Source organism: Pyxicephalus adspersus, chromosome Z (genome assembly GCF_032062135.1).
Source record: "Pyxicephalus adspersus chromosome Z, UCB_Pads_2.0, whole genome shotgun sequence".
NCBI lineage: Eukaryota > Metazoa > Chordata > Amphibia > Anura > Pyxicephalidae > Pyxicephalus > Pyxicephalus adspersus.
The window spans coordinates 60,058,374-60,083,777 of record NC_092871.1 but is presented as its reverse complement, the minus strand read 5'-3'; the positions used below and the strand labels follow the sequence as shown (position 1 = coordinate 60,083,777).

Here is a 25,404-nt window from a genome sequence, read left to right as displayed (position 1 = left end):
GAAGCGGGCCAGCCGACCCACGCTTCCGCCGGGGCCCTGCATTACGCGAGGCCCCAGCTTCAGGTGAGGCCTCACTACGAGGCATCCTCCTTCCTGTAGTTTGGGGGCTGTGCCCCCTGGCAGCCACAGCCCCCCTCGTGGTCCTTCTTTGCTGGGTCCCTTCAGACCTCTGGGGCCCAGCTTCAGGTGAGGCCTCCCCTCTCAAGGCCTCACCTGCTTGAGAGAGGGGACTGCGCTCCCTGGCACCCACAGCCCCCTCTCCAGAGCTCCGCCGGCGAAGGGGATTCCTACCTGACCTCTGCCTGGCTTGGACTCTGCTTTTTCCAGCCTGCAAGTCAGAAGGGTCCCTCTGGGGGCTCCCAAAACGGCGCTGAGCTCTCCCAAATGGTTCTTGGCTCAAGCACCCCGGGGGCCTTTGCCTCCGAGGCCGCAGCCCCCCTAATCTCACTACCTGGGGCCCACTAGCAGCCCCCTCTAAAGCTTCTGCCACCCTGTCCTGCAACCAGGCCTCACCATGAGAGGCCGCTGCAGCCCTAAGCTGTTCCATCAGGGTGTCTGGGGACGCCATGCTGGTGTGACCTACCTCAAATTTTCTTCCTAAAATTCTGTCCCTCACTTCCGATGCCCCTTCTACTTAAACCCTCTACACTCCTCCCCTCTACTTCCAACCCATCCTCTCACTATTCCCCCATCTTACTCCCCTCACTTATGATTAACCCTTAACCCTCTGGCCCTCCCATCCCAGTCATGCCGGCCCTGCTCACAGTCCCCTGCTTCGGGCCTCCCGTTTGTAGTTGGAAAGGGTTGTAAAAGATCCAATGACAATTATTGCACTGTGTACCCAGCCTTAGAACTCATGATAGTAACAATTGTTTCCTAAAACTTGACAAAACCCCTACATTGGAGTTATTTATGATAATGGGCTCCTAGAAAAAAGGTAACTGTTTCTATACTGCACAAAATGTACACATGCTATTGTTTAATTTGTGAGGTAGAAAGTCCCTGGGTTGTTTCTTTACAGGCCTGAGGAGAGGGGGCTGCAACTGGCACATGACTCCAGGTCCTATGAAGTTCAAGGGTCGCACAAGATCGCAAAGAAGCAATAGAAGGCCGTGACAATGACAAACTACTTTTGTGTAACATAATACGGTGCATTCAAAATTCAACTAACAAAAACTTGTGAAAGTGACTATCAACGAGTGTTCTCACGTGTTCATTTCTAGCTTCAAACTTATTGCTCGGATTACTCCTCCTTGCTTTCCCGCCAAAACCCAGGAGGAAGAAGAAAACAAGACACAAGCCATGCTGATTCATCGTGGACTGCAACAAAGACTTTACAGGACCGCGAAGGAAAAATTAATACCACAGGAAAAGTTCCCTGTAAATGCTGTAATTGTAGCATAAAGGACCCACTGACATTGCGTGCCTTTTTTTCTACATTATCCAGAGATTTGAGACTATAAACGGCTTGACGGTTAGTGGACTTTATTATTACATTTATACCTATACGTACTTATCTACATGTATCAATGTAATCAACGATTGTTATTAATAAATATTAATATACATACACATACATGTGTGTAAACTTTTGTGTAAGGGCCCACACACCTTCTTTGTACTGGGGCCCGGATTTTCTCTCTGCAAACGTGTCCATCTATAACGAGATGTTACAGAGAAATTGGGGTTCATAGAAAGTAAGGGGATAGCTATGTGCGACAGGGTAGCATGATATGATTGGCATAACATTTTAATCGGGGGGGGGGAAAGGGGAAATTGTGGACGAAAAGTGTTTCCCACTGGCTCCCACAGAGAAGGTAAGTGTCCAGGTATGTGTAACAGGCACCCCGCCAGCCTCCCAGTCTGTTGCACCGCAGGTGTCTGCAGATTTGACTCCAGGTGGTAGTGAGTGGTACTGAGCATTTCCCCCTAAGCGGGGTTCCAGGGTAGGGGCCCCATATAATACTTTATATAGAAGAGTAGATAACCCTTTGTTTTTTTTCTAATTTTTTTTTAAACACAAAAAGGCAAAGCCCCTCCCTGTTTGTTATTAGTGCCGGAGCGGTAAAGATTGAATGGGAGCACAGAGCCTCCTGTGATACTGTCACATGTGAGGAGGAGGAGCCACACAGTGATGAAAATACAATCACTAAACTCTCCTGTAAACGTCAACACCTCAATGGCATTCCAAAAGTAATTTAAATTTTTTTTTGATTCTGTAGCACTAAAATATTAGTTGCTGATCTTGCATGAATGTCACTTCCTGTTATAAAGTGACAACATTTTCATGATGACATGGTATACATTAAATAGACATGGCCTGCTGTTGTCCACATCAGTAAACATGAATGGAGAGCATAAACAGACATCGTATACAAAATGACAATTGCTTTGATACACAGCGATTCAGCAATCTAAATCCCATTCACTTTTTTATGTTATTTGATATTTGCAGAATTGTTTCTGAACTCTATATTTTTAACAAAATCAAAATGAAATTGATTTTAAAAACACACAAACACAATATATCAGTAAGTTGTTTAACCTCCCAACCGTTAAGCCCAAACTTGGTACGGGCTAAAAAAAGTTGCAATTTTCGTTAACCCCGAACTTTTCTCCCTATAATAAAATCCTCACTTACCTGGTCCCGCTGTGCTCATCCAGCGTCGTGTTCGTGTTCCAGCGTCGTCCTCCAGCGTCGATCTCCCTCTCCAGCGTCGGGTGCCTTCTCCTATACCAGCGGGACCGGTAAGATGCCGGCCGGCGGAACACAAGATGCCGGCAGGCTTCTTACCTGGTCCCGCTGATCATCCAGCGTCGTTCTCGTTCCAGCACCGGGTGCTCTCTGAAACAAGAAGCCTGCCAGCGGAGAAAAAAAAAAGCCGGCCAGCTTCTTTCTGTAAGTTACAGGTCTACAATTTAAAAAAAAAATTTCATGAAAAACAGTGTAACGCTTTTGGTACAGAAATCTAGACCTCAGTGTAACACCCAGGTGGTTAAACAAAATGTAAATAAATACATACTATGTATGATTATGATTCTGTCAGGGCTGCATCCCCTAAAGCTGCTATCTTTGCTGCCACACGTTTAATAACATCAATAACTACAATAACCTTAAATTACTATATATATTACATCTTCATCCATTGCAATTCTCTGCAGCCATTGGGCACCCATCAACTCATCAAGCCGGTATATTTCCATCTGGACTATTTCTTATCCTGGATCCTGGATATTGAAGGATCAATACTATTCTGCATTGTGTACACATTTCCTCCATTTCTATCCCCTAATTAGCAAATGCTTCTTTCCTGCATTCACCATCTCTGTTGACAATCATGGCTCCTGAGGAATGGCATCAATCCATGGATTTGATCTCTCTTTAATTAAAACATAATTAATGTACAGTTAATTCATGTTTGGCACAGCATGGCTCTTTGTGGTCAATAGGGATCTCTAGGAGAAAATCTAACCAGCTGCTCCTTATATATCATATTGCACAAAGATAATATGTTTAGGGTTCCTGGATCCGTGTCATGTCTTAATATATGTATAGCATGTCTCCAAGTTGTGAAATATTTAAACCCAGATGTTCTTCTATAGGAAACAATGAAAATACCAAAGGTATGATGGAATGTTGAACAGAACAGCAACTCTCAGACACGACTCAATGAATGTCTGTTTGCTAAATCCAAGAGTATAAAGTGATATTCAGAGACAACCAAATTCAAGAAAAAAGACATCGACATACAAGATTTTAAATTATAAACAAGTGTTTATGCAACAAGTATTTTAAAAAAAATCCCCTCAAATAGGGATATGCCCATAATTGTTTTATAGAACAGGTTTCCAACTAGGGATGAGCAAGCAAGATTTGTAAGTTCAAGCATATAAGCGAGAACAGCCTTGTGATTCGCCATAAGGTCGTGTTCTCGCCAAACAAACAAGGGAAAAAGGGGGCGGGAACAGAGACTATTTCTGGCAGGAATGGCGCAGATGGGAGCGAATCATTTGCTCTCAGGATGCACAGCAAGGCCCAATCAGGAGGGATCTGAGCACAGGCATATATACAGGGAAGGAGGGAGGGGTTAGTCACTCCATCTTGTGTTCTTTGTGAAGGATTTAAGCAGGGAGAGACATGGATTGTGACAGGGACAGGTTAGGAGCCTTCTGTATATCTGTATATATACAGATATAGCAGTTTTTGATGCTACCTGTTCCTATGTACCTATGTAAAAAAAAATACAGATATTCCAGTGTTTCATACCTTTTGCTGTATACAAGAGAAGAGCGTTTGGTAAAAAATACATTTCTGTCCTACTATATGAAAAATACAGATATTTCAATGTTTGATACCTCTTGCTATTTACCAAAGAAGGGCGTTTGTTAAAAAAAATATTCTGTCCTACTATGTAAAAAAATACATATATTTCAGTGTTTTATACCTCTTGCTATTTACCAAGAAAAACAATTTGATAAACAAAAAATTCTGTCCTACTGTTAAAAATATACAGATATTTCAGTGTTTGATACCTCTTCCTAATTATCAGACTGGTAAAAAAAAAATTTTGTCCTACTATGTAAAAAAATACATATATTTCAGTCTTTTATACCTCTTGCTATTTACCAAAGAAGACAGTTTGGTACACAAAAAATTCTGTTCTACTATAAAAAATACATATATTTCAGTGTTTAATCTCTTGGGTGTTTCACTCATGTCTGGATTTCTGTACCAAAAGCAGTACACTGTTTTTAATTAAATTTTTTTTTTAAATTGTAGACCTGTAACTTACAGAAATATGTCCGAACAAGGGTCTAGTAGATATCTTGAATATAATAAAGTTTGAAACACACAATCATGTAAAAAAAAAATTAACTTTAATAATAAAATTAGATAAAAAAACACAAAAATCAGCTTAAACAAGAATGCATAAATGAATAAAAAATACTGAAAATGCAATAATTCGGTATACTGTATAGTAATATATTTTTCTAAAACACCTCCCTAGTATGGTAAATTTTAAAACAGAGTCCAACGTCCAGTGTTCTCCCCAGAAATTTTTTTCAGCCGGGTGGTAGGAAGCTGTAGCCGGGTGGTAAAAATGGGGGTGTGGCAAAACACGGCAAATTTAGTGCTCCCAGTTGTTTATGCCATGGGTATCCAGTAACCTCGCAAGTGGGGGACACTTGTGGCTAAACCTTTTTAAAATGTATTTACTATGGCATTATGAGAACATAAATCTCTACCTAGCAAAATGTGCTGCCTGCTCTGTTACACATATCTGTCTGCATCTTACCTCAAATCCCAATTTCTCCAGAATTAAGAGGAGCAGGGAAACAAAAATATAGGTGGAAGTGGGAGACACGTGTGGCGATCACCTTTCATCACCATGGCATCTTTACAAAATTTAAAAAAAAACTGTCCATCAAAATGCACTTCCTTGTTACACATGACTGTAACCTTCCAGTACCTCAACCTCAAGACAAACTAGTGGGCAGAGTTCATTTTCTAATGATGCCATAGTGATGAAGTTTTAGGGGATGTTAGTCACAGATGTTCCCCACTTGTACCTATATTTTTGTTTTTTTTTACACCTCCCCATTCCCCAATTGAAGTTCAGAATGTTAGATAAGTGGACAGGAATGTGTAACAGTGCAGGGAAGCCTCCATTTTAATGGGCAGAGTGTTTTATGTTCTAATGATGCTGTAGTAATGAGATTGTAAGGGGAGAATGTGCCCGCCACTTGGACCTATATTTAGTTTTGTACCCCTACCCTCAGAGAAATTGGTGTACAAAGAAGAGAAGCAGACAGGAGTTTCAAAGGTATAGATTTGTGACAGGTAGGTATATATTTAGGGTCCCCACCCCAATGCTCCTTGCTATGTTAGTGGCTCCGGGGTCCCCAATTTGCACTTTCAATTTAGGACTCCTAGTTGCACTTTCCTCTGAAACAGCCAACTCTGAACCCCAAAGTTCACTTTTCAATACTTTTTACATTTGTGGCCCCCATCTCTTGAAATTCTTTAAAGCTGGGGGGCTGAAATTGTAATAAGTAGTAACTATGAGGGTCCCCTGTACACCCTGAGAATTACAGGTCACTGTGACACACAGTTTAGGAGATATGGAGGTTTGTACACACAGAGCTGTGAGGATGCAGAATTCACACGCAGAGCTAGAGGTGGATACATTTCACAGGCAGAAATCCGAGCTCGTGCTATGAGATGGGGGCGGGGCTGCCTGTGTCTTCTTCACATGGAGGCTGAACTGTGTGTGCTCACCTCTCATCGGCAGCAATCCTCTAAACAGATGACACAGAGCACAGATGACACAGAGCAGCCTGAGATCCGTGCATCCGAGGATAAGAGCTGCCGAGAGCTGGGCGGGGTATTCAAAGCAGCCGGGCGGAACAACCAGCTAAAAAGCTCTGGGGAGAACTATGCCAACGTCACATACCTATAGACAGAACCACAATATAATATATTTTGTATTATTTTGTATTGGATTGGATACAGGACTTTGTATTGAATCCAATACAAAATATTTGAATTTCCTGCTACGACCCCCGTCGACGGGCGTATGTACTGACATCATCAGGAAATGTCGAGGGATGCATACACGAACACCGGGTGTTCCAAAGGAAAAAAAAAAAACATTTTTTGCATGGAAATTTATTTTTGATTGTAGGCTATAATTCTTAGGCATAACTCACAAAAATATGACCAAAATTTAATAATAAACTTTAAAAAAAATTTTTTTTAAAACATTACAAAAAAAAAAAAAAATGGTGTATAATGTAATGTAACTGCACAGTAGCTTATATAATATATATATTTAATACAATTATATATATATTGTATAAATATTTCTCTCAATAGAAAGATTGGACTCAATACAGATTTTTTGTATTGAGATCAATGCAAAGTGATTTGAATTTCCCGCCCCCCCTCCATTGTATGACAATCGGATTACAACTGAAAAAAAATTGCACTGTAACGCGTGTTTCTATTTTTAGCTACCCCGTGACTGGTTTGGGGTAAACGATTGTAGCAAGTTTTCTTGCCCCGAACCAGGCTCGGGGGTAAACACCCAGGTGGGTAATACCTCTTGCTATTTACCAAAGAAAACCATTTGGTAAAAAAAATTCTGTCCTACTATATAAAAAAATACATATATTGCAGTGTTTGATACCGCTTGCTATTTACCAAAGAAGACAGTTTGGTACACAAAAATTTCTGTTCTACTATAAAAAAATACAGATATTTCAGTGTTTGATACCTCTTGCTATTTACCAAAGAAGACCGTTTGGTACAGAAAAAAATCTGTTCTACTATAGAAAAAATACAGATATTTCAATATTCCAATTTCAATTTATTCCAATTTACAGTTTGGATAGAAGACAGTTTGGAAAAAAAGATTCTGTCTTACTATATAAAAAAATACATATATTTCAGTGTTTGATACATCTTGCTATTTACCAAAGAAGACAGTTTGGTACACAAAAATTTCTGTTCTACTATAAAAAAAAATTCAGATATTTCAGTGTTTGATACCTCTTGCTATTTACCAAAGAAGACAGTTTGGTACAGAAAAAATTCTGTCCTACTATAGAAAAAATACAAATATTTCAATATTCCAATTTCAATTTATTCCAATTTACCAAAGAAGACAGTTTGGTAAAAAAAAAAAATCTGTCCTAATATATAAAAAAAAATACGGATTTCATTGTGCTGCTGAGCAGGATGGACGTGTTCTAGCCGGCTCTGCATCCCCTGGATCCCTTTTGGCTTCTACAGTAGCGGTGATCGGCAGCCACACTACTGTCCGGCCCCAAGAACTCCTGCTCCCTTCCCTGCAGCTCCGGAGGATGGCAGGAAAGTCAGGCACTAAGGGTAAAGACCGCACATCACGATCCCAGGTCCTCCGGCCGACTTCCAAGATGGCGGCGCCTAAGCAGCTACACGTGGCAACAGGCCGGGACATGCAGGAGATGGAAGATGGAACCAGCTCCTCTGTTGGTAGGAAGGGGGGTGAAGCGACTAGGGGATGGGAGAGGGATGCTTCTCTCTCCCCCCCTTCTAGTAACCGGGACACACAGGATTCCCCTGGAGTACGATCCCCCCAGCAGCCCCCCTCACAGGCCTCCTTGCAGGCTGCACAGGGCACTGTTAACTTTTTTTTTCTGGACATTAACACGAATCATTACACACTAGTGTTACTGTTTAGAGCGACTTCCTCTTCCTTCCTTCCCCTCCCCCTCCCGGTTGTTTACCTGTTCCATGTTTGTCGTTGTCTTTTATCTTTTCTTCTTTTTTTTTCCCATAATGGGGTTGCAATTTTGGTTTATTCATTGTTCACACCACTGTTGTATATGGTTTTCTCCTTGTCACTTTGAACATTGAGGTCGTCAAGAATATGTTTGTACCCTGCTGACCCTAGTTTTGATAATTTTGTATTATCTCGTTTTTTTTTTTTTTTGTTGAAATACATGTACCTATTTTTGTGAAAATTCAATAAAAATATTGAAATATATATAAAAAAATACATATATTTCAGTCTTTGATACCTCTTTTTATTTACCAAAGAAGACAGTTTGGTACACAAACATTTCTGTTCTACTATAAAAAATACATATATTTCAGTGTTTAACCTCTTGCTATTTACCAAGGAAGACAGTTTGGTACAGAAAAAATTCTGTCCTACTATAGAAAAAATACAGATATTTCAATATTCCAATTTCAATTTATTCCAATTTACCAAAGAAGACAGTTTGGTAAAAAAAAAAATCTGTCCTACTATATAAAAAAATACATATATTTCAGTCTTTGATACCTCTTGGTATTTACCAAGGAAGACAGTTTGGTACACAAACATTTCTGTTCTACTATAAAAAAATACAGATATTTCAGTGTTTGATACCTGTTCCTTAACGTTTAGTACAGGTGCATTTTTGCCCGAATAAGTAAACAATGAGCGGTAGACGCAGGGGAAGGCGTGGCGTTGGGGCGATCTGCCACATCTGGCAGGGGTCATACTCCCCGGGAATTCGCCACTGTAGGACAGCAGCAGAAGCAAACTGTTGGAGGCAGCAGCACATGAAGTCAAACAGGTCTGAGATGTGTGCGGAGCACCAGTACGCTGGTAGATGTATTGAGGAGGCAGAATACAATCATACAGCCACATCATGTGGAGAGTATTGTGGACTGGATCTCAAGGGCCTCAAGTGCAGCAGGCTCTTCTTCTGCAGCAGCAACCAGCACAGCCATGACAGGAGCAAAGACAGGGGTTAGCGTGGCTAATGTGCCTGTACCTCCCGATGACTCTCCCTTGTTGTTTGACGAACAGCCTGAGGATCTGACTCAATTTCAGAATTTCAGAGCAGGGGCAGACTATGAGACCCTTGGAGACTGTGGTCAGCACTTGCTGGGCGAGGGTTCAGTATCAGTGGCTGCATTTGCAGATGTTGGCATAGATGAAAATGGCAGGAAAGGAGAAAGAGCAGAGTGGTTGCACGCACCTCTCCAGTGTGGTCTTTTTTCACGCTGAAAGACGATGACGGGTGCGTAGCAATCTGCATCCTGTGCCACAGGCACATCCGCAGAGGACAGGCTGGATCACATTTGACTCCTTCTCCACCTCTAAATGTCATTGCTACTACGTTTAAGGAGGTTGGTGCCAGCCAGACTTCTAGCGGCAATGAAGTATCAGCTTCTGCCCGCAGGTTTCGTGGCGTCAGACGACGTTTGTCCCTGCAAGATGGGTACACCAGTGACCCCTTCAGCTCCCCTAGCTCCCAGTCCCTTCAGCTCACTCTACCGGAGTTCTGCGCAAGGCATCAGGCTATGGGCCCAACCAACAAAAGAGTAGTTGAGCCTAATTTGTGTCTAGCCAAACTTTTGGCCTTGCAGCTACTGCCGTACTGCATTGCAGACTCTGCTCCCTACCATGACCTGATGGCCTGTGCCGAGCAGCGGTGGAGAATACCAAGCAGGCATTACTTCTCCCATACAACTGTACCCAGTTTACATGCATTTGTAATGGGTAACCTATCCCAGGCATTGGCATTCTCAGTGTCTAGCCAAATCCACGTCACCATGGACAGCTGGACAACCAGGCACAGAGTGGGATGCTATCTGTGCTTCACCGCTCACTGGGTAGCCTTGCCTCCTCCTTCTTCATTCCTTCTACCGCCAACCCCACTCTGTTCGACACTCCTCCTGAAAGGCCAGCAGCAGGGGACACTGTAATTAAGCTGGCACGCCACTACCGCTCCCTCAAGCACACGCGTTGCCAGGCAGTGCTAAAACTTTTGTCCTTGGGGAGAAAAGTTACACCGCCAGAGAACTCTTGTCCGCTTTGCTCAGAGATGTTTAGGCATGGCTGACACCCTCCTGGCTCACAACAGGCAACGTAGTGTGCGATAACGGGGCCAAACTTGTGGCCGCAGTGCGCATGGGTCGCATAACACATGTGCCCTGCTTTGCGCACGTACTAAACCCGGTGGTGCCGGGACTGCAGCCATGCTCGCTCCATCTGCAGCCATGTACGCTGATCCCCTACTGCCGACGCGGCGCTTAGCAAGATCCAGCGCCAACAGAGGCTGCCACCACATAGACTCGTTTGTGACACTGTGACTAGATAAAACTCCACCCTGCACATGCTCCAGCGTCAGTGTGAGCAAAAGCTAGCCATCCGCAATTACTTGGTCAGCGTGGTGCATGGGGGCAGCGGGGCCCTTGGTACAGTCATACAACTGAGCTATTTTACCAGTAGCTGCAGATGGAGATGCTGTGCAAGGTACTGGCCCCCCTTGAGCAGGCCACAAACGTTGTAAGTCGGGAGCGGTCAGGCTGGAACGATGTCATACCCATCATCTTTCTGCTTGATAATACCCTGTGTAGACTAATGGAAAGTGGCGATGGGAGAAAAGGGGAAGAAATGGGGGAGGAGGATGAGGGTGACATTATACTTCATAGCGCACAGCCAGCATCAGGAGGAGCAAGAAGGGACACTGGCCAGCATCAGGATTTTCAAGAGGAGGAGGAGGAGGAAGATGATTATGATGAAGATAATTTGGCGCCTACTGAGGGACAGAATAAGGATGAGCCCAGGGAACCCGTCTTTCATATGTGTCCACATGTTGAGATGCCTACAGAGGGACCCCCGCATTTGCAGCATCAAAAACTGGTATGATTACTGGCTGGCCACCCTTCAGCCTTCGATCACCGCTACAAAGACAAAATGTCACAGTTTCTACCCAACCCGGGTCAACAGGCTAGAAATCTGCCCGCAGTTTGCACAGTATGTCATCAAGCTCCTTTTGTGCCCGGCATGCAGTGTTCTGCCTGAAAGAAGCTTCAGTGCCACTGGAGGACAGGTCACGGACAACCGATCACGAGTGTCGCCGAAAAATGTCAATCGCCTCACCTTTTTGAAAATGAATGAAAGGTGGGTTACTAACAACTATTATATCCCCACTGCAGATGTCACTGATTGACTGACACAAGTACTCACTGGCCAACCAAGATGAATGTGGTGAACCAACACTGCTCCTGTGCTGAGTCTGTGGCTGCCTATCACCAACACCCTGTCAGCTGAGCCTGCTTTAGTAGAATTTTTCCGCTAGTTATTGTAATGTTCAGGGGTGGCATTCATCGCCAATGTCATGCATGCCATTTTGCCAGCTAGCAATATACTTTACATTTCTGCTGCTTCTGGGAGGCCGACAAACTGCAGATGAAAATCCCCAGTACTGCCACACTGATAGGAACCATTGCCTTTCCCAAATTTTTAGCTAAGTATTGTAAGATTGAGGGTTGGCATTCATGTCATCCACTTCGTGATGCAAACTAGCAATATCGTCTACCTTTCTACCGCTTCTGGCACCACAAACCACAGCAACAGTGCTGGCGCACAAAACATCTTGGTCTGGCCCTTTACAAATTTCAGATATTTGTATTACACACTTCTGGGTGGCATTGACGATGGACTACACCCAGCTCTAGATGCCAGTTACCAATGCCGTCTCGGCTCCGTCTCAGGGCCCTCGCCTTCTCCTCCTCATGCTGTCAGTACTCCATTCACTAAAATTGTACACTTCTGGGTGGCATTGATGATGCACTACACCCAGCTCTAGATGCCAGTTACCAATGCGGTCCCTGCTCCGTTCCAGGGCTCACCGCCTCCTCCTCGTGGTGTTGCTGCTGCCGCCTGTCAGTTCTCATAGTTACAGAGTAGGTTAGGTTGAAAAAAGACTTAAATCCATCAAGTTCAACCAGTAGGGAAATAGAGATATCCCAGATATAAAACCCTAGAAGACATAGTTGGTCCAAAGGAAGGAAAAAAAAGCCCTGGAATTTTTTGCTGCTGCCGCCTGTCAGTAGCATTGTCAATGCACTACACCCAGCTCTAGATGCCAGTTACCAATGCAGTCCACGCTCCGTCTCAGGGCCACCGCCTCCTACTCCTCCTGTTGCTACTGCCGCCTGTCAGTACTCTATTCACTGAAATTGTACACTTCTGGGTGGCATTGACGATGCACTACACCCAGCTCCAGATGCCAGTTACCAATGCGGTCCCTGCTCCGTCTCAGGGCCCACCGCCTCCTCCTCCTGCTGTTGCTGCTGCCACCTGTCAGTACTCCATTCACTAGAATTGTACACTTCTGGGTGGCATTGACGATGCACTACACCCAGCTCCAGATGCCAGTTACCAATGCGGTCCCTGCTCCGTCTCAGGGCCCACCGCCTCCTCCTCCTGCTGTTGCTGCTGCCACCTGTCAGTACTCCATTCACTAAAACCGTATTACACACTTCTGGGTGGGTGGCATTGTCAATGCACTACACCCAGATCTAGATGCCAGTTACAAATGTGGTCCCCACTCCCTCTCAGGGCCCACCCCCTCCTCCTGCTGTTGCTGCTGCCGCCTGTCAGTACTCCATTCACTAAAATTGTACACTTCTGAGTGGCATTGATGATGCACTACACCCAGCTCTAGATGCCAGTTACCAATGCGGTCCCGGCTCCTTGTCAGGGCCCACCGCCTCCTCCTCCTGCTGTTGCTGCTGCCGCCTGTCAGTACTCTGTTCACTAAAATTTTACACTTCTGGGTGGCATTGACGATGCACTACACCCAGCTCTAGATGCCAGCTACCAATGCGCTCCACGCTCTGTCTCAGGACCCACCGCCTGCTCCTGCTGCTGCCTGTCAGTACTCCATTCACAAAAATTGTATTACACACTGACGATGCACTACACCCAGCTCTCCATGACACTTACCAATGCAGTCTCCCTGGCTGACCAGAGGCCACACACTGCTACTGCCCTTGCTGACCCACGCTCCGATTCTGGTCCTCCATCCTTTTGCCTAATGTCACTGTGCTGCTTGTCCACAACTTTATGGGTTGCATTCCTAAGACATGTCATCCAGGTCATGATGCCAGCTAGCAATTATTTTTATTATTATTATTATTATTATTATTATTATTATTAATAAACAGGATTTATATAGCGTAAACACAAATTATGCAGCTATATAAATTAAATAGGGGTGCGTACATTAAAAAGCAATGCATTCTGAGACTGTTGGTAGTGGTTTAAGTTCACCCTTTCTCAATGTCCCAATGTTTATGCTGCCTTCTGGACGCTATTCATAACGCAAAAATCCTATTTGCCTGCTGTCATTTTGCCTGCCTTTTTCTGGAAACCTAACACATGTCATCCAGGTCATGATGCCAGCTAGCAATTATTAGTTTTAATATTATTATTATTATTAATAATATTAATAATAACAAACATGACTTATATAGCGTTACCATATTATGCAGGACTGGTTAAAAAAAATGGGGGTGCGTAGATTAAAAAGCAATGCGTTCTCCTGCTGTCTTGATAGCAGAAACTGTTGCTAGTGGGTTTTCACCCTTTCTCAATGTCCTAATGTTTATGCTGCTTTCTGGACGCTGTCCATCACGCAAAAACCCTATTTGCCTGCTGTCATTTTGCCTGCCATTTTCTGGAAAACCACAAGGTCTTTTGGAACTTTTGGATTTGTCTCCTGTTGCCACTGTTCTCCTACATATACCTAGCATATTTGGTGGTTCTAACATGTATAGGGACCTTATTATTAACGTTTAAATTCAGTCCATTGACTTTAATAGAATTCGCGAAATCGGTTCTCCGAAATTTCGCGAACCCATCGGAAGTTCAAGGAAATTTTCGCGAGACTATCAGAGGCCTTCTCACCCATTTCTATTTCCAACTATAAGTAGGTCTGATTTCTATGTATCTTTTGCTATATATACTGATCAGGTAAAACATTAAACCACCTATCTAATATGATGTAGGTGCCAGCAAAACTGGTATGACACGTCAAGTTATAGACATTACAAGACCTTAGAGGGTGTTGTGCGGTATCTGGCACCAAGATGTTAGCAGGAGAAATTTCAAGTCACTGCTTTTTCTGGTCTGACTTTTTTCCAGTAGTACATCCTGTTACCTCTCTTCCCCAGGTAAGCGCTATACAGCCACCCAGCTATACTCATTATCTAAAAGAAAAAAAAAATTGCTTTTATGTTTTCCTTCTGATGCTCCCATGCTTGCTTAAAGTATGTATACCAGTGGGCAGGGGTCAGTATTGGTATGTCAGATCTTTGATGCAGCACCATATGCATCAAGCCACCAGGAAATGTGTGTTCCGTCATCTTTCTTTCATGGCCAAAATCAAGTTATTCTGCTACAGCTTGGCTCTCATGAAAGTCTTTCAGATATTCATGTTTGTCCATTTATCCTGCTTCCAACACATCACCTTCAAGAATTGACTGTTGACCTTATTCCAACCTCGACAGGGGTCATTGCAACCAGACAATCAATGCTATTACCTTCTCCCTTTAGTAGTTATAGTTTTGGTTAATTGGTGAATGTGTCATTGTTGAAAATTGGGGACCCCAAGAGGTGCTTTGATAAAGTAGCTTCACATTCAAATTGCTTATATTAACATTGATATTATTAGAAAGGTGCCCCAAACAAAAAAAAGGGGGAAAAGTTTCGGCGACTACAGAGTTAGAAGATAGCTTTCACTTTCCCCTGATCTGGAGAGACTGTCCCACTTTCTGATCCAAGACCCTCTGCCCCCCCCCCCCCCCCCCCCCCCCCCCCCCCCCACTGTCCTTCTTTTTGGGTGGACTTATACACCTTTATGAAATGTATTAAACTAATAAAAAGTTGTATAAATAGTTGTATCTAATATTTTGAAAGACTTAAAAATCTCCCTATCACTTATGTCCATTTGTTGGAAGGTATGGCCATAAATGACCCTCTTCAGGCACTTTTTTAATGGGGTCCCAATTGTGCTCTGATATTAACAACTTTACAAGCCCACACACACTGCATAGCCATGGACCACCACTGGAGCAGTGAATTTAGGAGATGGCTGAATAAAGTCTACATTGAAAAAATGAATAAAAAAAAGAAAAAAAACATGGCAAATATTTATGCTATACCTTACTTTACCAGGCTAAATGTTAGTCAGTTAAGGCATATTAGGACTAGCTGTATTCTATTGTGGCATGTACCACCCCATGTGCCTACTGTAAAATGATAGACACCAAGGATGGTACAGCCTGTCACTACTAGGCATTTGCAAATAAATATACATGCATTTGCATGCTGCAGCAAAAGCCAACAGACTGCACTTGAAGGTAGTATCCAAAAAAGCATGTGATAATGCTGCGGCCACCAACTGTCCACTTGTAAAAAGAAAAAAAAAACGACCTTTTGGTCCAATGTTAAACCATTTTTGCTTGTGGATTTGATCAGTAAAACCTACTTGCAAATACTGTTAATGTGAACATGTCCTTAGTGTTTCTATCTATATTGAAATCTCAAATATATTTGAACTGACCCTTTACCATTATAAGTCCAACCAGTTTTAGCAACTAAAGAGAAGTTCACAATATGAGTTGATGTCAAATTTTCTTTATTATTCTATTACAAACCTGAGATATTACAGTTAAAGCAGTGAACACCAAATGACATTAATAAGAAAAAACAGAAACGTCTTACAGAACATGATCAAAAATGTCTATTTACATTTGATCTTGCAACCTTTATTTAAATGTGGCCCTTTTATTGCTGGTTGAAACATGTTAATTGTTTAGGCTCCTGAGATTTGCTGACATAGAATGTACATTTTGCAGCTTTTTACAAACTGCTACCAGTCCAGACTCCTAAAGTCTGCCTTTTAGTGGGATCAGAAATGTGAAAAATACAATAGAGAATCCACCTTTTTTTATTCCAGATGTCTTCCTGGTGGATGGTATCCAGGTTAACCATGGAAAAGAATACCCAAGCCTGAATATCACACGCCACATATATACAGTTAGGTCCATAAATATTTGGAAAGAGAGAACTTTTTTCTAATTTGGTGAGTTCACCAGTGCTTTGTCTCTTTCTCAGGATGTACAAAACTGTAGATTTTGCCACTCCTAATATTGTTTCATCTACATGGAGATCTCCTTTGACCGCATGTTGCCTGTTCACAGCAAAATCTTCCACATACAAGTACCCCCCCCTCTCAAATCAACTCCCGGTTTTTTATCTGCTTAATTGATAATTACATAATGAAGAAATTGCCCACAGCATCCCCAGAAATAGCCTTTGAGTCAAATGTCCAATTACTTTTGAGCCCCTGAAATGAAGTGATTGTGTAAAAAAAAAGCTTTAGTTTCTCACATTTTTATGCAATCTTTGTTCAACCCACTGAATTAAAGCTGAAAGTCTGCAGTTCAAATTAAAGATTCTAATTGACCTGTAAAGGACTGTAAATATGCACAGAACAGAGAGCAGATGTGCGCTAATTAATTGCTATGATCTCACCATTGAGCTTAACAGATCCTCCTTAATCGCGCAGCTGAAATCTAACCGCCTTAATTGGCAGATTCGCGCGCCCTATTGCTCATTATTTTGAAGGCAGGAATCCGGCTGGCAGTGAGGAGGTGAGTGTACGAGCACACTCGAGTCCGGACCGCGGTAAACCGCGCTCACTAGTCGCGCGTACTTTCGCGCTTCCAGCGAGCACGGATTTTATTGATGAATCAGGGGCAATCACTTATACTGAACCCTCCCCCCCCCCAGTCAACAGGAAGTCAAGTTTTTTCTTGGAGTAGACATGCAAAGTCCCTTGTTTTCCTACTCTTGTTGACTTCTTGTTTTTTGCTTATATTTTACAGCACATGTGCCAGCTGTGCAGAGCCCAGTTTTATTCTTGTTGGTGCTGGAAATGGACCTAGATGCTGGGGACAGTAGCCAGTGACCACCCAATGGCCAAGAGGCCAGAGAATTACTGTGGAACAAAAAGAGTGAAAATGGGCAATTTGGGGGTTATTGCAATCCTAAATCGGTCACTACCGCACAGCAAAAAAAAATTAAGTATATGCCATATTTAGCAATATGCTATTTATATTCCATCTACACTACCTGGCCAAAAAACTTCCCTAGCCCGTAGGGACAGTGGTAATATATGGGGTTGCTTCAATTGGTCACATTTTGTGCTCATTATGTAGTCAGCTGACTACCTGAATATTATCTGAATGACCAGATTTTACTCCATCAATAGGTTTTTTTGCTTCCCTGATGGCATGGGCATATTGCAGAATGACAATGCCAGGATTCATCGAGCTCATAATATGAAAGGTTGTTTCAGAGAGTATGAGACATCATTTTCACTCATGGATTGGTACTTACATAGTTCAAACCTTAACCTCATTAGGAAAAAATAATGCAACTCTGGATGAAATAAAAGGTTGTGACATTCAATAGGCTTATTGAAACCACAGCAAAAGCCTGCTAATTTCAAAACTAAAAGCGGTCTAATTAAATATTAGTTTATGAGTTTTATGGACAGGCAGTGTAAGTCAAATATAACCACCACCAGAGATGACCATATCTGCTGCAGACAAGGCCTCCCATAGCTATGATTAAGCCCCCAATGCCCCAATGTGTTGCGTATGGAATGCTTTATTCATCAGATCTTGTTAGAACACTTCCTTAGCAACTGCAGAGATAACAATCAAAGCCAACTAGGGAAAGCCTTGTTCCCAATTGATCTGAGCAGGCTTAAAATTTGGAGAGACAACCAGTAAATCACAACGACCATATGGGGCTACTAAACAGGAAGCATAGCTAGAATATAATGTAAAGAATGAACCTATGAGGTTTTACTCAAGTACATACTGGTATAATTAAATAAAAAACTCTCAATATAAGAATACATCAATTAATTAAAACATTTATATACTGTGACATAGCACAGGGGGATTGCTCATGGTAACGGGATGCTTGCAGGGTGGATAAGAGGCAACAGACAGCGAAGGTCCAAAATAACCGCAGTTATGTTTATTTTAGCCAAGAGTTAGAGCACACTCCCGACAACTTTATAAGAAAACAATAAACAGTAGCCTGGCTGGGCATCGGGCTACCTCACTCGGGTCCTCTCTTTCTAAAACAAACACTAAATCAGTTCTGTTAACTCACAACTATGCAGTATTGTTTGGCCGCTGGCTTTCCTAGAGCTCTGTTACTTTATCATGCCTGGAACACTCTGGCTCTCTCAGCCTGGAACACTCTGGCTGCCTTCTCAGCTTGGAATCCACTCTGGCTGCCTTATCCTGGAATCCACTCTGGCTGCCTGCTCAGCCTGGAATCCACTCTGGCTGCCTGCTCAGCCTGGAATCCACTCTGGCTGCCTTCTCAGCCTGGTATTCACTCTGACTGATCACCTTCCCTCCTTGCAGGGTTGGGCCAAGGAACCCACCCTTCACTTTCCCTTGGCCAGCTCCAGGGCCCTAAAGAACCTGGTTTTCTCATAAAACCTATACAAACATATTAACACACTCTTTCCCTGGAGCCTTTAACACTTTACCTGCCATATCAACACTATTTCTGACCTTTTTTTGGGATACTCTGTCACAATACATATAAATTAAGCAATTAAAAAAAAACATAAAAATGGCTGGGATTTGATTGATGAGAGCTATAAAAGACATTCCTTTCCCACCATTCCCATCCCACCAAGTCATAAACCAGAACAAAAGTATTGCAGGTATAATATTTAAAGCATTAAAATCAGGACATCATTAAATTCTGGTATGAATTTCTATATATTCAAAATAACTAATTTTAATTTAAATTCACACTGCAGATGTAAATAAATCCGCATTATCAGCCACCCAGCAGCAGTGCTTTGGCTGAAAAAAGGAAGGATATCACTATAAGCCAGCCATGTTCTGCGGCACCACATAAGTGCTGCACACATCTATAAATAAGAGCTTTGTGAATTCAATCAGAATGATGGCATTATTTAAACCAAGGTATTCTACCTGCCAGTGGCTATATCACAAATTTGGCCAAACAGAATTTCAAACCTTTTTAACAGTTTACATATATTCAAATGTTGTATTCAGCTGTCTGGCCGGAGTTCAGCTTTAAAACACGCAAACAAGGTATTACATTATGAGAAAGTTTCTCCTAAACAGAGTACAGCTGGAAAATATTGTAACACAAATCTATAAAGCTTCCTATAATCCACAACAAGTCTCCAATCTTCCAAAAGCCATTATTGCACCACTTAGATAATATTGCTACATTACACACTGTAAAAACGTATCCGTATTTAAATTTGCCAAAATAGATTTTTGTATCTACACATTATACAATATAGACAGTTGCATTTCTGATCATTTTAGAATATAATTCTTTTAAGGCCTTGTGTGTAAAAATAGCCAAATATAAACTTTCTGTTCTGCCCACAGAAACCATGTGGAATTGCCAGAAGGTTAACAGGCGGAGGCAGTGAAACAAAAGGCTTATAGGACTTTTAATTGTTATCCCTTAACAAATAATACCATCTAATACAAAATAACTTTCAATGCACCTGCTAGATCCATGCTGTTCAGCCCACTAAAAGAAACACACACCCCTTCTCCAAATTGTTCTAACCAGGCCAAATTTTTCTGCATTTAACCAAAAAGTCCAGTTTTTGCCTATGGAGGGATTTAGCAAGGGCATGGACAAAATAAATATTCAGACTACAGCTCTCCTTTAGATGTACTTGTCACATCAAAATGCTTTCTTCCCTGAAGGAGGAGATTGCTGGGAATTGGAAGACACATTCCCTTCAGCCACCATTCACTAAGACATGGAAACAAGGTCTTTAATTTATTTTGGACTCCCAACTGCACCACTGCAAAGTGCAATTTCCTCTAGCTGAGGAATTGCTGGACAATATCAAAATCGGGGCAAACAGTTATGGTTTAAGATTGGATTATGCAATGTATGATGTATCTTGTATCATTAGATCACAACAAGAATAGACAGACTAGGCAAAATCCTTCTGACAGCAGAGAAATCACAACAGCGAAAATGAGAGTTTTTCTCCATACCACTGACTGCTATTCAGTGCTGCAATGGACTTACCAAGCACCAATGAAAACTGTTCATTTAAAGTCTTTAGATCAGAGCTCATCTCGTGACGCAGACTGCATAACACGATGTATGTCTCCCCTTGAATCCTTCATAGTCTTCTGTGATCCACTCCAATCTGTACGTATGTTGTCATCATCCCAGAGGGTGGAGGTCTCTGTGTCACTCTGCCAGTTGGGTTCTCCAGTGTAATGGGTTGGGAAGACGAGGAGGGGCTGCACAGAGAACATTCTCAAGTTTCGGTTCATAAAGTAGCTTTTGTACTCCTCACTGGTGACAAAAAACAAAACAATGAGTAAATGCAGTAATAATTAAATAATTTAGCAGCTAAATAATACCCAAACTCTTTCTGGTTTGGTTTCTTTAAGTCTGCTAGAGGGCACCACAATAGGTGTATATTGGGATGCTGCTCCAAGATTTGTCCCTTTCTGAATTCTGACCCATAAAAAGCATGCAGAAAACAAAGAATTCTGGATATGGTAACTAATTTACATCATTATCTCAGACAGAGTTTTTGACAAGTGGTAAAAGAATGAGAACCAATACATCTGATTTTTAGAAGACGTCAGCCATTAGCAACCAACGGTTTTCTGTCATAAAAGATTTCATTTGTTGTTGGTAGAGAACACTATCCAAATGTATGTGTGGCCAGCACCTAATGGAGAAAACTGATCAGAATATAAACTTAGGTACCTATTTTTAGTTGAGAATACATGACACTGCTTTCCTTGAGTATAAACCTAGTGCACAAAATGTGGCCATTGCTTTTAACATACAAAACAATAATCCTTAGAAATGCTTATAAACAATTACGGTAAATAAATACATCCACATAGTATTTTTAAAACATTTATTTAAAAAAGGAAACTAAATTAAATCACATGGGCTTGGTCTGTACCAATGAGGTTTGGTAAAATACTTTTCAGGTATGGCACAGCCAGGTGTACGAGGCTACCTACTTTGGGTGTGTGTCTGCCATAATGGGCAGGAATTCATCCACTGGGAGCATCTTGGATAATGGCTCAGCATTCAGCAACTTCTGAGCCCCCTGCAGGGAGATCATATAACAGAGGGTCCAATAGGAATATTCTGCCACCACCAAGTTCTGTACATTTTCCACCTTCTTCTCAGGATCTGTAGTCACTTGTTTTCTCCCGATGTATCTGTTGGCAGATGATTGGCTAGTCTTATTAGAAAGTAAAATGAACAGAAGGAACACATAAAGCAAAGTATGGCAATCAATCAGAAAAAAATTTACACTGTAAAGTAAATTCTGATACTATAGAATACTGAATATTGCAATACCAGTAGTGATCAACCATGTATGTGGAAAGTGATATCTTACATCAAATCCCAGTCCAGCTGGGCCCTTCGAACTTCACCCAAAAGACGGATCATCTTTCGCTTGAAAAACGATTCAAAACGTACGTCATCTTCAAACACTAAGGACACTTTCAGCTGTTTATCTACAATCTAATGGAATCACAAGGTTAAGGTTTTCTTTTTTTAAAATTTAAAGGGATTTGGTCAAACACTTTTTTCTTCCATCATATACAGAAATATTGATGATAAATGCAATCATGGGTACCGTACTGCAGGCACTATGATATGGGTATGATGAATAGGTAAATGAAATAAATGCAAACAATTACCTCTTGCCAGATCTTGTAATGGCTCAGGAAACAGCCCACCTCTCCTTTGGTAAGAGTCCGACCAGAGAATGGATCATAAAATCCCAGTAGTAGATTGACACCCATCCGTTTGATGTCACTGCTGTTCAAAGCACTGAAATGGGAGAACTGTAAGTACTATAAGGTGATAGTAACAAACACCTTTGCTCTATGATTTCTTACAGACAATATTACACAATAAAACTATACTACATACATGTATGCCATCCCCTCCTGCTCTACAGCAACCTCTGCAACTTACTATGTGCCTAGACTCTTATGTCCAGCTGCAGCCTTACCACATGGTGCATGAAGGCCATTTTTGGTTGCTTTGCGGAAAAGTCAAAATGCTGATAATATAAGGGACATACTGGGTGTAAGTAAGCAAAACATCAGCAAGAAGCAAGATACACTGCACATAAAACTGTCAATCATTATCTACAGCTCAGGCCAGTTCCACATCAAAGACAGGAAGGACAAGAACAAATAGTGCTCACCTTCCATCAACGGCATCCATCACACGGCAGGATATCTCCTGTTCATAAAGAGAGCGCAACATTCTCTCCCGCCGCTCAGGACGACGGACCAGATTAATAAGGAATACCTAACGGTAAAAAAAATGACTTGTTGGATGGTGTTTACAGACCAACCCAGAGAGAAAGCAATAGAAAAAGAGCTTCTGTTTGGTTGTTGCAGTATACATTGTTCTGCCTGTCCCAGGGACAAGAGCTCCTCTTTTTTTGGGCCCATGTTAGGGGCAGACAGTAGGGTAAAACATCTGGTTACAGACTGGACAAAAGTTTTAATAAACACTATGGTAGTTACTGTACTGTAATAGTGCAGCTAATCAGATGAATTTGTAAAACCAAGATGCCATACCCAAAATTAGAATTTGAAGGCATGCATCATGAAAGGGTAACTGACAATAAATGTACAAATAATAAATCCAATCTCTGACCAGACATTGTCTCGACTCCTCTGCAACCCATTCACATTACATCTAATATCTTTCTATGCTTACCTAAATTTAGGATTACATGTCCCTTACTGCCCTCTTTCCAGCTGATCCAGCTCTAAAGTTTGTACCCACATCTGATTAGTGTCCTCATGTTGATCTCATCCTGCCATTGTATTCTCCTGAACCCTAAAAAGACCTCGCCTCTAAAGAGGTGTCCACATTACACAGGCTATGACTTGGGCACCAGAAAACTGATCACCCCTCCCAACCCTGCAATGAGGAATATAGAAGATATAGGACCCTGAACATGCTTTGACCAGGATTTAGGTAGGAAAAGAAGGTAACAGGGAAGAGGGTGCATTTCTGAAGATCAGCCTTAATAAAATATTCTATACACATTATATTACCTCATCAAACCCCATTTTATCTGGATATTTTGGTAGAGGAGACACATATCGAGAAGAAACAAATTGATATCCTTCAACTGCAAGAAAAAGAAACAGTTATAGTTACAATATTCTCCCATAATTTCCAACTTTTAATAGCATTAACATCAAAAAAGAATTAAAGTGTATTTATAGTTAAGAGAAACTTCTTTTAGTTGCCAGGATTTTATTTCTGATTTTGTTGATTTGACTGAGTGATCATTGTCAGAAAGTAACACAAATTCCAAGATTTTACAGTTACTGCCAGTAACACAATTCCTGTCTTAAGAGAGAAAAACGATCACAGACTGTACTGTATATATGGAAGAGCAGCCTGATCTCCCAAGGACAAGAACAAAAGCTAAATATAGTGTAACAGCTGGCCAAAGAAATCACAAGGTCTCGTCCAGGATGGCAGGTACATTTGACCGAGATACAGGTTACGCAGAGTATTTTTCTGTTTAGTCAGACAGTTTTCCTTTTGGCCTGAAAGTGGGGTTGAAGTACCAGGCTCATTGACAATGATCTTAACAATGATATAAACTCCCAGCCTGCTTATTCAACTCTGGCTCTGTCTTGGCTGGTGAGCTGGGAGGAGGTCCAAGGTGAACTATGAGTAAAAACACAGACTTTGTTGGAAAAGCTATATGGTTAGGTCCTTAGAGTCCTGCAAAGTACTAGATTAGGTTGGATTGTTAGTAAAGTGAACTAACAGTTAGTAAGTGGCCAGGTGTTTGTTTTTTTGCCTGTTTTTGTGTGGAAATAGTGTTAGTGAATAAAACCCTTAATGCACTTTTACCCTGCTGGCCCTGTTTCCTGTTTAAAACACCCCTCATTGCTAAGGGCGATCTCACAATAGGAAAAATAATCTCAAAAAAGAGATCAACGCATCCACAGCATCTGAGGAATGGAGAAGCTGTAATATATTAAATTTTTATTCTGATCTTCCAGTTGAGTTCTTACCCATAGCTTCCAGCATCAAATGGACAAAATTCAGCTTGTCATCTTCAATCTCCTGATGCGGTGGAGCTGGAATGTTGACAAACCCGTAGCGGTGATGGTTACATATGTAGCCCTGCACCCCTGAAACAAGCACACACGTTAACCTAAATTCAAAGGGAACTGTGCTCGGCGAACACTCATTTCTGAAAAGGACATGTACCTGGCTGCCACACTGATCCAATGGCTGGATAACTGCATGCTTAAGTGTCACAAAGTTTTGAAGTTGTCTGGCTTTCATTCTGATCCAATTCCTCTGTAGTCATTGATCAAAACGACTAGCTAGACCAAGATTTGAACTATGTATGTGTCTTCCAGAAAAGAGACTGAAAACTGTTGAAGCTACAGATCACCAATCAACTCGCATTTTCAGAAAGATGTCACAAATATTTTAACATCTCTCTCACCACAATTTTTCCACACTGACTAGCCATAAAAGATCCCAGGTATTGGGAAGCAGTTTTATCATTTTGAATGTATTCAGTTGGTCAGGTCTGGGTTCAACAACACTATAAGCCCCAAAATAAGTCAGCTGACTATCTAGATATACTGTAGGTATATTTAGGTAGATTTTTCTCACAATAGATTTTTTTTCTTCCCTGATGGCACAGGCATATTCCAATATAACAATGCCAGGATTCATCAGGCTCAAATCATGAGTGATTCAGGGAGCGTGAGACATCACTTTTATATATAAATTGGACCACAGAGTTCAGACCTTAATACCACTGAGAATCTCTAGGATGTGCTAAAGATGACTTTACACAGCTATCCGACTCTTCCATCATTAATACAAGTTCTTGCCAAAAAATTAATGCAGCTTTGGATAGAAATAAATTTGACATTGGGTATTAAAGTTATTGAAACTATACCACAGT

The 25,404-nt window shown here is 41.7% G+C and overlaps 1 protein-coding gene across 1 annotated transcript in view; it reads right to left on the bottom strand.

Annotated features, from left to right (window-relative positions):
- Nucleotides 1-25,404, bottom strand: part of CERCAM (cerebral endothelial cell adhesion molecule) — a 461,142-nt gene that overhangs the window by 422,496 nt on the left and 13,242 nt on the right. The window contains exons 6-12 of the mRNA XM_072429680.1: nucleotides 24,491-24,610; nucleotides 23,510-23,586; nucleotides 22,642-22,748; nucleotides 22,127-22,259; nucleotides 21,820-21,947; nucleotides 21,434-21,637; nucleotides 16,804-20,744 (exon numbers count right to left, since the gene is read on the bottom strand). Of these exons, the coding sequence (XP_072285781.1) occupies nucleotides 20,507-20,744; nucleotides 21,434-21,637; nucleotides 21,820-21,947; nucleotides 22,127-22,259; nucleotides 22,642-22,748; nucleotides 23,510-23,586; nucleotides 24,491-24,610 (1,007 nt within the window). The 3' untranslated portion in view covers nucleotides 16,804-20,506. The remainder of the gene's footprint in view (nucleotides 1-16,803; nucleotides 20,745-21,433; nucleotides 21,638-21,819; nucleotides 21,948-22,126; nucleotides 22,260-22,641; nucleotides 22,749-23,509; nucleotides 23,587-24,490; nucleotides 24,611-25,404) is intronic.